This window comes from Setaria italica, chromosome IX (genome assembly GCF_000263155.2).
Source record: "Setaria italica strain Yugu1 chromosome IX, Setaria_italica_v2.0, whole genome shotgun sequence".
In the NCBI taxonomy this organism is placed as follows: Eukaryota; Viridiplantae; Streptophyta; class Magnoliopsida; order Poales; family Poaceae; genus Setaria; species Setaria italica.
The window spans coordinates 42,345,395-42,357,631 of record NC_028458.1 but is presented as its reverse complement, the minus strand read 5'-3'; the positions used below and the strand labels follow the sequence as shown (position 1 = coordinate 42,357,631).

Genomic DNA, 12,237 nt, shown 5'->3' with positions numbered 1-12,237 from the left:
AATGTCGGTACCGCTCAACCCTTCTACCCATCACCGATGGTCCTACAACTTCCCCAGCCATCCCTCTTCAAGCGAAAACTACATATCCTTCTGGTGTCTAAACATAGAATTCTAATTTTAGTAGTAGATTTTATAGACTTGTTTGAGAAGCGAAGGTTGTTTGAATCTCGAATCAAATCCTATGGCGAGGAATTCAATATTTTCGCTCTTAAATCTATCATCATATGATAAATAGCACAAGTCAAAAAACGAATTTGTGACTTCCTGGGACCGAACGGTTCTCATGGTTATTGGGCAGCCTTTGGGCTCTTTTTAAGTAGGTTGGGATCAAGGGTTTTAGCAAGTTTGCCTTATTTTATGTCAATGACATCTTGGTGGTATACCAAGCTCAGTATAGTTTGAACAAGCCAACTCAACTCGGCTTCATGGATTTGCTGTTTCGTTTTTTTTTATAACAACTCCGCTCCCGTTTTTTGACCGTGTGCTAACGAGGTTAATGTGCCATGTCAGTTTTGTTCGAGACAAAGTAAGTGGAATTCAAGCGTGAGTAAATCCGACACGTTCGCCCCTTTTTGCTCTTTTTTTGGATCTTTTAGAAAAGGAGTTATTTTCTGGAATTATATCACAGACAGAAGGAACACACAAGTGAGCAAGTGAGATGTGAATGCACATCTCAGCAGAGGGCAGTTTGGACCTTTCACGATCCCACAGTTGCTGGGTGTGAAAATCATTTGACTCGCGTCGCGTCTCTTGCTCTGCTCGCTGGCAACGGAAAACAGAGGAAAACCCCGTTCCTCCTCGGCTTCGGCTCCTCTCCCTCCCCCGACCTACTAATCACCCAACCTCCTCCAATCACGGCATCTCGTCTCGCCTGGCCTTGGACCCGCACCGCGGCGGGGCGACGGCGCAATGGTGAGGAACTGCTCTCTCGCGGCGCCTTTCTTTCCCCGCTGTGGTCGGACTGCATTTTCTGATCGCCCTTGTTTGTTTCTTGGTCGACGGGTGCTTCTCTCCCCCCCTCGGTTCTTTGATTCTTCTTTTTTCCGGGAAGAAAATGCTCTTCCTTCCTTTCGAGTTGCGGGGCGTCAGCAGGTTGCATCTTGTTGCGATCCTGGTGGGGACTGCTTGTTATTCCGATTGGATTCCGCCCTCTTGGCGTTGGTCCGAGCATGTCCTTGGTTGCGGCTGCGCTTCTTGGTTCCTCTCCTTTGATCGCGGTGTGGTTCCGGTAGGGGTTTGGAAGGCCGCGCCTTTTGCGTTCTTGCTCAGCCGAATCTGTGGCGACGCGAAAACGAACTCGTCTTCTTGGATTCGGTTCCAGCATTTTGGGCTTGCAAGTTCTCAAAACCCACAACTTTTCCGCGCCCTTCACGCTTTCTTGGTGACTGGACGATTTGGTTCCTTTTTTCGTTCCTTTTAGAGTTCTTTCCCCCCTTCTTTACGGGATTGCTGGTGGTCCGTCGTGCGTCTGGTCTAGTTTGTGTTCTGTATTGTTGATTGTTTCATCCTGTTAATGCTCGGTAATTTGGAGCGGCCTTCGAATTAATCTCACCGGCTTCTTTGTTATCATTGGTCCAATTCTTGTTCGAGAAACATGAACTCAATCAGGTGGTTTAATCTTAGGGTTTTTGGTTTTCTGTAATCTTAGCTTGCTTATTGTGTTCACCTGTTCAGTAATTCAGTGCTTGTGTTTTTGTTCTTGATTATTTTAAAAAAATGTTTTTGTTCTTGAATGTTCCATCCTGTCAATGGTCAGTAATTGCAAGTGGATGTTAGTTTTATTGCACTGTGTTAGTAGCTGTTACTGGAGCATGCTCGTGCTCATCATTAGGAAACTTTTGAGTAAATTTTTAGGACAGGGATAGCAGAGGCTCAAAGCTTTGGCACAGCCATGCTCGACCAATTTGATTTCTCTCTCACAAGGTTCTTGGTTAATAGTCTCTTTCATAAAGACAAATGCAAGGATAAATTACTATGCGAAAAAGTAGGACAGTGGTAATTAACAGGACTACCATGACTAGCTATTCTTGTACTTTCATTAATACATCAACCTCTAAAAACCCCATTATTCTTGTTAAAGGAGTTATTTCCCACACATTAAAAGTGTTCTGCCGATAATCCATAACTTGTGTGGGCATGCGAATTCAGTAACATTAGTAGCATACCTGTTTATGGAAGCTAGGATGCTTGGCTGTTATTTTATATCTTTGTTTATACGTAGTCAGTTCAATGCATCTTATTTAAGTTGGTTTGGTGTGATGATAAACTCTACTTGTTCAGTGGATTTAGTTTTGTCAGATATTTTCTTTGACAAAGTCATGTCTGTTTCATACTTTTCTTATTGCGATGTATATTTCTTCTTCTCTTAGGGCTATTTCCCAAAGATCTGTGTGGAAGTATTAGATGAACACGAAAACCTGTCTTTGACACTATGCTATACTTTCCCTTTCATGCAGGATGCCGTGGTGTGTGGGACATGTGGCAGTGGTAGCAGCCCTCATCTGATTGTAAACTGTGCTGGGTGCAATGCTTCTGAGCACCGGTACTCCTTTATTTCAATGCCCCATCTAGTTTTCCGCCCTTTATTTTCACATCCTAAGCTCTTGAAAAATCTGCATATACATCTGGTCGTCTGCCTTGAATATGCGTGTGTTTATGCTGGTTAATTGTTTGACCCATTTCTATGTAATGATGCCTTGAGAGCAGCAACCAGCAGGAGAAGTGGATGGTAGCTGAATATCTATGGTGAATTGGTGATAGGAAACCAGTATGACTTCTGGATAGATAGCACATGCAAAAATTGTACTTGAACTAGGCTTGAAACTTTTTTAGCTACTCTATAATATTTTATTTCCTTTTAATATACTCTGTGGCAATAAATTTTTTATGTTTTAGAATTAATATCAAAATCTTTTATTTAGCTCTCTGAAAGTTTTGTTCTTTTCCATTTGAAGTTATTGTATGAAGGTGTTGACATATGTGATTCCAAATGAATGGTATTGTGCTGGATGCCAGGAGTATGCTAACGGGTGCCCAAATCCTAGTCAAGGTATTTTTCACTGTTCTTGATCACGTATCTCACTTTTGCTATCTTTAATAAACTCGATTTTGACTACTCTAAAAGTTCTTCTCTGATCATGATGAAGGTGGGCAAACTGAGCTCCAAAAGCCATGGCATGGTTGTGATAAGATGAAGGAAAGGGAAACTGCGAACATGCACCTCAGTCACAACAATGTGGCACATCAAATTAATCCCAGATCTTCAAATAAATTTGGAAATGCTAAGGTGAAATTCATTTCTTCAGAAGAAGTGGCATTATTGAATAGAGGGAGGCCACCATATGTTAGGTCAAGATTTGCTGTGTGCCCAAGTAAAGGTCATCCGTCATCACCTCCAAATACAAAACATTCGCCCAATTTGAAGTGCATATCCCCCAGCAGGAGTGACACACAAGTGCAAGCCCTGAAACGATGTGCTGCTGCAAGTCATGATCAAACAAAAATTGAGGATAGGTCATATTTTGCTAAGTGCCAAAGGAAGATTCATCCTGCATCTCCTCCAAGTGTGAAGCAGCCATCCAGTATGAAGTCAATATCCCCCAGTAGGAGTGATATGCAATTCCAAACCCTGAAACAATGTGCTGCTGCAAGTCGTGATCCAGCAAAGATTGAGGGCAGGCCAGATTTTGCTATGCGGCGAAGTCAAGTTCATCCTGCGTCTCCTCCACATGTGACATTATCTGCTTCAGGTATGTAACTATGGAAGCATATTTTATCCTGTTGTTTTAATATTGCGGTTCAGGAATAGCTCAGTTCCCATCCTCCAGTATCATGACATTTGAAAAGGGCTTAGTTTCGATATATATTTATTTCTGCGCTATATTTAAATTTAAGTTCTGATGCAATCTGAGGATTTAAGTGCACTAATCAAATGATCATTATTGTGCTCATTTTTCAATGTACTAGTAGGCAGTGATACTGGAAGCAAATCTGAAGCGGAGTCTCTGAACCAGAATAGAGGTGTGATACTCTCCATCAATCCAAGTATGGAGTATACAAGACGCCCACCACCTGCAATTTGTTGGATGTGAGTTGTACACCCTGATAGTTTGCAATAACTTCATGCAACAATATTTACCTTTATTATGGATTTTTTCTAACTGCAGTAATTAGTTAACTAGACATGGTTTCTTAATGATATGAATGTAGTTGCTGTTATCTGTATTTCTGATGCTGTATTTTTAACTTGTAAGAAATTCTAACAATGTTGCATTGCTGGACTGATGCTCTTTAACTCTCTTTTGCTCTTTAGGGGATGCTTTCATGTCTCTGATGTTGGCATAAATCTTAACCTTGGTAGGTTCAAAGCTCAGTTTCCATCAAAAGTGTCATCCAAAGTTTATGATATTGTGAAGATGATACCCAGTAATCTAGAGTTGGAGTTATTACCTCGAATGAATGACTGGCCAAAGTCTTTTGAGGCTTGTCGTCCAGTTTATGAAGACATCGGTTTGTTCTTCTTTCCTAATGAACCTGATGGGTAGGTTTCTGTTGGTTACCGTACCAACATTCCTTCATGCATATTTTACTACAAGTATAACTACAACTATGCTCTTTCAAGATATGTGCTAAAACATATTAAGTCAGTAACCATGCTTTCATACATTCAATTTTATTCTGTTCGTTCCTTTGTTTTTAGGCGTAAAAAGCACTCTTATCTTTTCGAAGAATCCAATAATTATGTTCTAAGGGCACGTATTAATGGCATAAAGTTGTTGATATATTCGTCAGAAGTGCTTCCGCATGACTCTCAATGTAAGTGATTCTATTCTCTGTTCCCTTCCATACAAGAAAAGCAACCACCTGTATTGCTTTCTCACTATATATGATGGTTCTTGTCCAACTTATTTGCATTGCAAACCTGGAAACGAATACATTTCAGTGTCGTGAAAAGATATCAAATGTACTACGTATGTTCGGTGATATTCTAATTTCTATCATGGTAACAGGGATAGATGGTGAGTGCTACTTATGGGGAGTTTTTGTGAGGTTGGAGGGAAAGAGCGTACCTCGGCAATTTGGTCCAACCACTACATGACCATTATGTTTCCCTGGGCATGGCAGTATACAACAGCGAAAAGGTATATAACCAAACTGTAAATTATGTTGCCAATGAAAGATATGGTTGGTGCTGCTTTGATGCAGTTCTGGCTGTTGTGTCCTTTTTCATTGTTGGTCTAATAAAATGGAGAATATAGCTGAAACTATGCTCTTTCAAGAATTTTTTAAATTTGTTCAAATCCCTAGAAAGGGTAATATCATGAAAGAACCTAGCAAGGGTAACATCAAATTGGGTGTGAAAGGTTCATATTTGGTTTTTTTTTAAAAAAAAGCTATTGCCCTGCATTTTCTTAATAACTTTGTAGTTTTAATCTCTGGACCTGTTGAATTTCTGCTAGGATTCACTAAGTACAGATATCTAGCTATGTTCTGTAAGTCTTATTCCAATAATACTATGATCAAAGGGTGGAGAAATCATTTCAGAAAGATCTAGCTAATTTGATGCCTTCAGAAAGATCCCGGCTGTCTCTTGTCTAATTTGATCAAAATCATTTCACGCAGTTTGTCAAATCCAGAGGTGGTCAAGTGGACGCTCCGTTACATGTACCAGTGGCATCTTCATATTGTAGAGTCATTGCACCTTCTGTATCCATCTGATTCTGTCCTTGTGACCGAAGGGTTGAGCTCAATGAATTGGGAGGATTCCACCGCGCTGGTCTATAACAATGCATGTTTTTTTTTTGGTTCTGATCTGAATTCTGAAACTAACTCCTGTGTAGCATAGCAAGCTTATCTAGCAAACGCTTGCAGTCCGCAACTTGCTCTTGAGAAGTACATCCGTTGTTTGCCATATCCTTGCTGGTTTTGCCGACGATCTGAGAGATTGTTGGTTTTGCCGACGATTCTATTCTACGTGTATCTATATGCACGTGTTTGAGAACAGCGATCGAGTTGCGATGCCTTGGTAGAGTCCTGCTCCAACGTTCACCGGTATCAGGAAGAAATAAGAGAACCTCGGCAAAACTAGGAAGAAATAAGAGAACCTCTGTGGCAAATCATTATACAGTAAGCACGAGCGAGTACGGCTCCAACACCAGTCCAACTGTCCGTGTCCATGGCGTGTTACCCCGTTGGTGATCAAGGAGCTGGAGCTGGAGCTGGACAGCATCATCAGGAACGGACTGTAACAGTTCTTGGGCTGAACCTGAAGCCCAGACACTCCCTTAACGCTCTTCTGGACCAAAAAGCCTCTGGTAAAACGCGAGGACGTTAAGCCCACGGGCCTGGTTACCACCCAGGCTGAGAACGAACGAACGTGCGGGCCACGCGAAGGCCCATTTTTCGGTAGAAAAGCGAGCAGCCAAAGCCCGTGGTGAGTCTTCTTCCTCCTCCCCTCTCCCCGCCGCCATCTCTCTGCTGAGGACGAAGGGACAGAAACCCTAACTAAACCCGGACCCCGCCCCCCGCCGCGCTCCCCTCTCCTTTTCCCGCACCGCAAGCCGGGACCACCGAGCGGCGACCGCGATGGGGAAGAGGAGCGGCGCCAAGAAGAAGGACAAGAAGAACAAGGTCATCCTCCCGCCGGAGCTGCCGCCGGAGGTCGACGACGAGGAGGTCTACGTCTCCGAGGAAGACATCGACTTCTACGGGCGCCACAGATTCCACACCTTCGACCAGAAGTCCATCGACAGGTTGGTGCCTCTAGGCTACGGCTGCGCTGCGCTGCTCTGCGCCTTCCAAATTCGTCGCATCCCTTTGGTCTCGCATTGCTGTTGATTGAGCGTGGGATTCCGGTTTGATTCTTTGAAGGTACGTCGGGAGGACCGCAGGCCACGACGAGGCCGAGGTCGAGCGCCTCTATGAAGAGCGCAACAAGAGGAAGGCCACCGACGCCTCGAGGAGACCCCGGGAGGAGGATGACGATTTGGAGGTGGACCCCGTTGACGCGCTCCCCATCAAGACCCTGCAAGGGGAGCTCGTCTACAACAAAGGTAAACTGCTCGTGATTGCAGTAGATGCGCAATGCCACTGACTAAATCATAACTGCCAAGTATGGTGAGTTTCTGGTATCATGATTGTAGTAACAACTTTCAACCCTGCGGGAAACAGAAATGTTGCCCTAAAAAGAACAGAAATGTAGTGAAAATTGCATCTGCGCCTGCAAGCTTTGCTGAAACTTACGAAACATGTTATCAACTGCAAATGACTTTTTACATTGGCATCTGAATTCTGAAGAACAAAGATGTGTTTTCAGTTTTATGCTGTCTGTAGTGTTAATCTACTTACATAATTATATTGCATTTATGTTATGACATGCAGCAAAGAAAGCAAGGTACGAAGAAAATACTGGCAGCATGAAGTCTAAAGCTCAAGAGAATGGTGCTGATGCCAAGCAGAGTATTAAAAAAGAACCGACGGGCAAGTCTAAAAACAAAAAGGGAGATGATAAAGTGAAAAATACGCAATCTCAAACTGAAGTTCCAAAGGGGAAGCTACACTCAGATGTGCTGGTACTACTTTGGTTCCTTTTCCTTGCTTGCCCCAGTCAAAAAATTTATTTTCTGAAATCTCCTTTCTAGCTATTCATTCAGCATGTCGATAGAGTAAATGTACCAAGTATTTGGCTTCTTCATCAGAGTAAGCTTACTTATCATATTAATATCATGGATGTAAATGAATTTGCTACATTTGGTCATAAATAACACTTAGGCATCATCAACTTTAAGCAAGATATCTAAAATGATATCCAATTTAAAGGCTAAGTAATTCACTGATGTTGATATAGCAATGCTTTAGGTTAGAATAAAAGGAGAATTTTGAACCAAAAGAACTACCTCAACGTGTTTATCGAATACTGGGTCAATATAAACAAACTACATAGGGTTTTGAATGGCAGTGTTCTATAACTGGTTTACCCATAATTTCAACATTTTCTAATTAAAATGATTTTTTCTCACATGCCTTTTTACTATGCATAACAGGAAGAAGTGAAGAAGGAACTTTCAGCTGAGGAATTATTCGAAAAAAAGAAAGCCCAACTTGCTGAGTTGGGGATGGCTATGCTTGAAGATCCTGAGTTGAATATTAGATCTCTGAATGATATGTTAAGCATAAGCAATGACAAAGACCAAAAGGTCGTTAAACTTGGTCTGATGTCCTTGCTTGCTGTGTTTAAGGACATTATTCCAAGGTAACTTACAGTTAATTTTTATTGTTACCTAGCTGTATTTGTTCCTTCCCCCAAGTTACTTATGCATGTCACTGTATGCGCACTGCAGTTATCGGATTAGGCAGCTGACAGAAAAGGAGCTAGCAGTAGAAGTTTCGAAAGAAGTGAAGAAGACTAGATATTATGAGTACACACTTCTCCGCTGTTACAAGGTCAGGATCTCCTTCATACCATTCGTACCTAGTGAAAGAAAGTCAATAATTCTCTGATCATGAACTAAGCTAAATGGTTCCTTTCTTTCTAAGTACCATTTTGCATATGTCTGAATTTTGGTGCTCACGATAGCTTCCAAAGTTCTGATTGGTGGAGGTGGATTTATTTTCTTCTTTGGTGCATTTTCAGACATATCTACAGAAATTGATATCATTGGAGAAGCAACGCCACTTTTATCCTGTGGCTGTTCGATGCATGTGTGCTTTATTGGATACAGCTCCACATTTTAACTTCCGTGAAAGCCTGTTGGCCAGTGTGGTGAAAAATTTAAGCTCCTCAGATGATGTAGTAAGGTAAATAATCATTTATCTCTATTTACTTTAGGCTGATCTGAAATTATTCAAATAATGTATCGGAGCACCATTTAAAAGTATTGGTGTACCATGGAGTGATAAAATGCACCATAGAGCACCATAGAGCTGAGGAGCAGAATGCCTCTATTGGTTGCTCTTATAGTGATCTAAATCACATTTAAAATTGTGTAAATTGTCAACTGATAAAATGCACATATCTTTTATTTGAGCAAATATATTATACCCAACAACAGATGTGGTATGTTTTGTTACTCCTTTAACATCATTTTATAAGTAATCAGTAAAACAAGGACTATTTCATCAGAAAATGTATTGAATTTTTTGCTTCGGAGAATTTTTCGAGTCTTCGATCACTGAAGTAGTGCACATAGACCTAACCTGCAACCTTTTTACAATTCCTTGTAGGAAAATGTGTTGTGAAACAATAAGATCAATATTTATAAATGAAGGAAAACATCGTGGCGAGGCAACAATTGAAGCAGTAAGGTTGATTGCAGATCATGTGAAGCTCAATGATTGCCAGCTCCATCCTGATAGCATTGAGGTATGTGGTGATTATGGTCTTCTTATCTTTCACATATTGTTAATGTTTATTTTATTCTTTTTACATGTAGTTTTCCATGGGAAAAAACTGAGCATGAGTCAATATCATATCATTGCTGACTATGCGCTGGGACTTTTTGTTAGGTCTTTCTGTCTTTGAGATTTGATGAAGATCTTGGAGAACATGAAACCGAGGAGCAAAAGGTGAAACCAAAGAAGAATAAACGTTGGCAAAATCAGGAGGCCCCAAAGCAATTGCCTGTTAGCGATAAAAAGAAAACCAGACGGGAACTGATCTCAAAAGCTAGAGAGGAGGTAACATCAGATATGGCATAATTTTTATAGGACTGCAGTTTGAATTTGCATAATAACTTCCATTTTGTTTCAGGTTGATGCAGATCTTAGGGCGGTTTCCTTCACCCTTGATCCCAAGGAGAGAAAAGGGATACAAAGAGAAACACTTTCTGCTCTGTTTGAGACTTACTTCCGTATTTTGAAGCATACCATGAGCACTTCAAACCTAAGGTGGGTCCTTGAATGTGGTTTCTATAGTTGTATCAGAACAAATAAAACACATTGATTGGAGTTTTGTCTATTTTTAGACTTGATCTGTGTTGATTTGATAGCATGAAAGGTCACTTAGTTTTGAAATAGAAATTTATCACCCTTATGTTGTTACAAATTTCCAGGTCCAAGGCCAGTATTGTCTCACCTGGTGCCTCACACCCACTACTCGCTCCATGCTTGGAGGGCTTAGGAAAATTCTCACATTTAATTGATTTGGATTTCATGGGTGAACTTATCTCTTGCCTCAAGAAACTTTCTGGGTACAGCGACCGTCAGGATGAAACACCCCATGATAACACACTGTCTGTCTCAGAACGCATGCAATGCTGCATAGTTGCCTTTAAAGTCTGGAGGAGCAACCTTGAGGCATTGAATGTAGACCTGCAGGATTTCTTTGTACAGCTCTATAACCTCATATTGGAGTATCGTCCTGACAGGTTTTGACTCTTAATCTTGGTGATAGTTATTAGGAAGAATACCTGCTTTTGTTTTTCATTATTTATGATTTATCTTAAGAATTTTAGATGATTTTGGTGTTACTGCACTATTCCTTTCAAACAAAGATACTCTGTAGATAGCAAATTTTTATCTTGAATCCACATGGACAGGCTGACAATGCATTTTGTCATGTGCATCATATGCTTTTATCTTTTATTTCTAAATGCTTGCAATCTAGAACTCATAGTTTCATGTCCATGAATTACTAATTTTGAATTTCCGATGATGTAGATAGTTTCATGGCTTATAGTTGTCATCTTTTCTCTTTTTCGTCCCTACATTGATAATGTGAAACATCATTTGGAGCGATTATGGTGGTTATTCTCCATGAAGTAGCATATTTAAACTCTTTTCTGTTGCATCCAGGGATCGTGGTGAGGTGTTGGCAGATGCTCTAAAGACACTTCTTTGGGAAGGCAGGCAGCAGGATATGCTAAGAGCTGCTGCTTTCATTAAACGTTTGGCCACATTTGCTCTCTCATTTGGCTCTGCAGAAGCCATAGCAGGTTCGTTCTGAGTTCTGATATTGCTGTTGTCCTAACTGATTTTGAGCTATACCTGCCAAACTTTCTACTATAATGTTGATTGATATGGTATGATGCAAAGATGCATGAACTGATTATCCATTCATGTGCACGATTATTTGTGGACAACTTTTAGTTATTCAATAAGCTATACCCATATGCTGTTGTACATAGTTTTGCTGTCCGTAGTTTGCTAATGATAGGCACAAAAATCCTTCTGCCTTGAATAGTATTATAAGTATTAGGCCTGTATGTAATTAATAATTTCCATCATCAAATCCCATGGCTAGTGTTATGAGAATTAGTTATGCAAGCATAATCTTGTCTCCTGTATTTAGCTGACACAATGATGTGCATATTTGATGAATATTTCAGCATTAATCACACTGAAGCATCTCCTGCAAAAGAATAGCAAGTGCCGTAACATGTTGGAAAATGATTCTGGTGGTGGTTCTCTTTCTTCCTTAGTTGCGGTATTTATCTTATCATCTCCTTTCTATAATAGGCAATCGACATTTAATATTTTTTCTGATCATGATCCTCAACTTTTATCCAGAAATACAACCCCGAGGCAAAAGATCCATATCTGAGTGGCGCACTGGCGTCGGTCCTTTGGGAGCTCAGCCTCCTGGAGAAGCACTACGATATCTCTGTTTCTTCAATGGCATCGAATATCTTGAGTATGGCAAATTTGAATCCCACCCAGAACCCTGTTCCGATTTTGAATGTGAACCCCCTGGAAGCATATAGAGACTTGTCAATTGAACGGGAATTATCAAAGCCAGCGAGCAAAGCATTGTCACTGAATCTCAAAAAGAAACGGCGTGGCAAGGAGTTTGTTGTGCTAAGCCCAGATGTGCTTCAGAAGGCAGATTGCTCTGTGGATAAAGACAAGCTTGAAGAGAAGTTGCAGAACCATTTTGCAGTACTAAGAGGTATCTCGGAGAATGAGAGGTTGCGGGCCGAGTTGAACCACACATTGTCATCCATAAACATGTACAAGGAGTACAAGAAGCAGAAGAAAAACACGAAATCGAAGATCGTTAGGAAAAAAGTAGCAAGGGTTTAGGCGTGTTATTTCTTGGGATTTTTGTACACCAGTAATGGAATGGGTGTTATCCTCTCTAAATTTTGGCCTATTTATCGTGGTGGCTACCATAACGCTGAGTTCTGCTACCTTTTTTGGTTTCTGTACACGGTACTTGAGTGAAAACTTGTTTCGAGATTTTGTGCAAATATTTTTTTAAAAAAAGTAAGTACTGTCACGAGCCTGCAAGAAATCGTGTAG

General features: G+C 40.9%; 2 protein-coding genes across 5 annotated transcripts; both read left to right on the top strand.

Moving 5' to 3' along the window:
* Positions 1-777: 777 nt before the first annotated feature.
* Positions 778-5,895, top strand: LOC101753925. 4 transcript variants are annotated; one of them, XM_022822991.1, is made up of 9 exons: positions 778-912; positions 2,457-2,542; positions 2,955-3,049; positions 3,147-3,749; positions 3,970-4,087; positions 4,361-4,540; positions 4,700-4,815; positions 5,010-5,141; positions 5,623-5,895. In XM_022822991.1, exons 1-8 carry the CDS (start codon positions 910-912, stop codon positions 5,096-5,098), a joined length of 1,290 nt encoding a protein of 429 aa, XP_022678726.1. In that variant the 5' UTR covers positions 778-909; the 3' UTR covers positions 5,099-5,141; positions 5,623-5,895. The 4 variants fall into 4 exon arrangements, with proteins under 4 accessions (XP_022678726.1, XP_004984011.1, XP_022678725.1 ...); XM_004983954.3 differs by having other exon boundaries at positions 4,313-4,540; XM_022822990.1 differs by having other exon boundaries at positions 3,967-4,087.
* A 551-nt stretch (positions 5,896-6,446) lies between these two features.
* Positions 6,447-12,185, top strand: LOC101753507 (nucleolar complex protein 3 homolog). Its single transcript, XM_004983953.3, has 13 exons — positions 6,447-6,752; positions 6,871-7,052; positions 7,381-7,571; positions 8,043-8,251; positions 8,340-8,442; positions 8,633-8,796; positions 9,223-9,361; positions 9,505-9,675; positions 9,749-9,885; positions 10,050-10,364; positions 10,792-10,931; positions 11,325-11,422; positions 11,506-12,185. Exons 1-13 carry the CDS (start codon positions 6,586-6,588, stop codon positions 12,016-12,018), a joined length of 2,529 nt encoding a protein of 842 aa, XP_004984010.1. The 5' UTR covers positions 6,447-6,585; the 3' UTR covers positions 12,019-12,185.
* Positions 12,186-12,237: the final 52 nt, after the last annotated feature.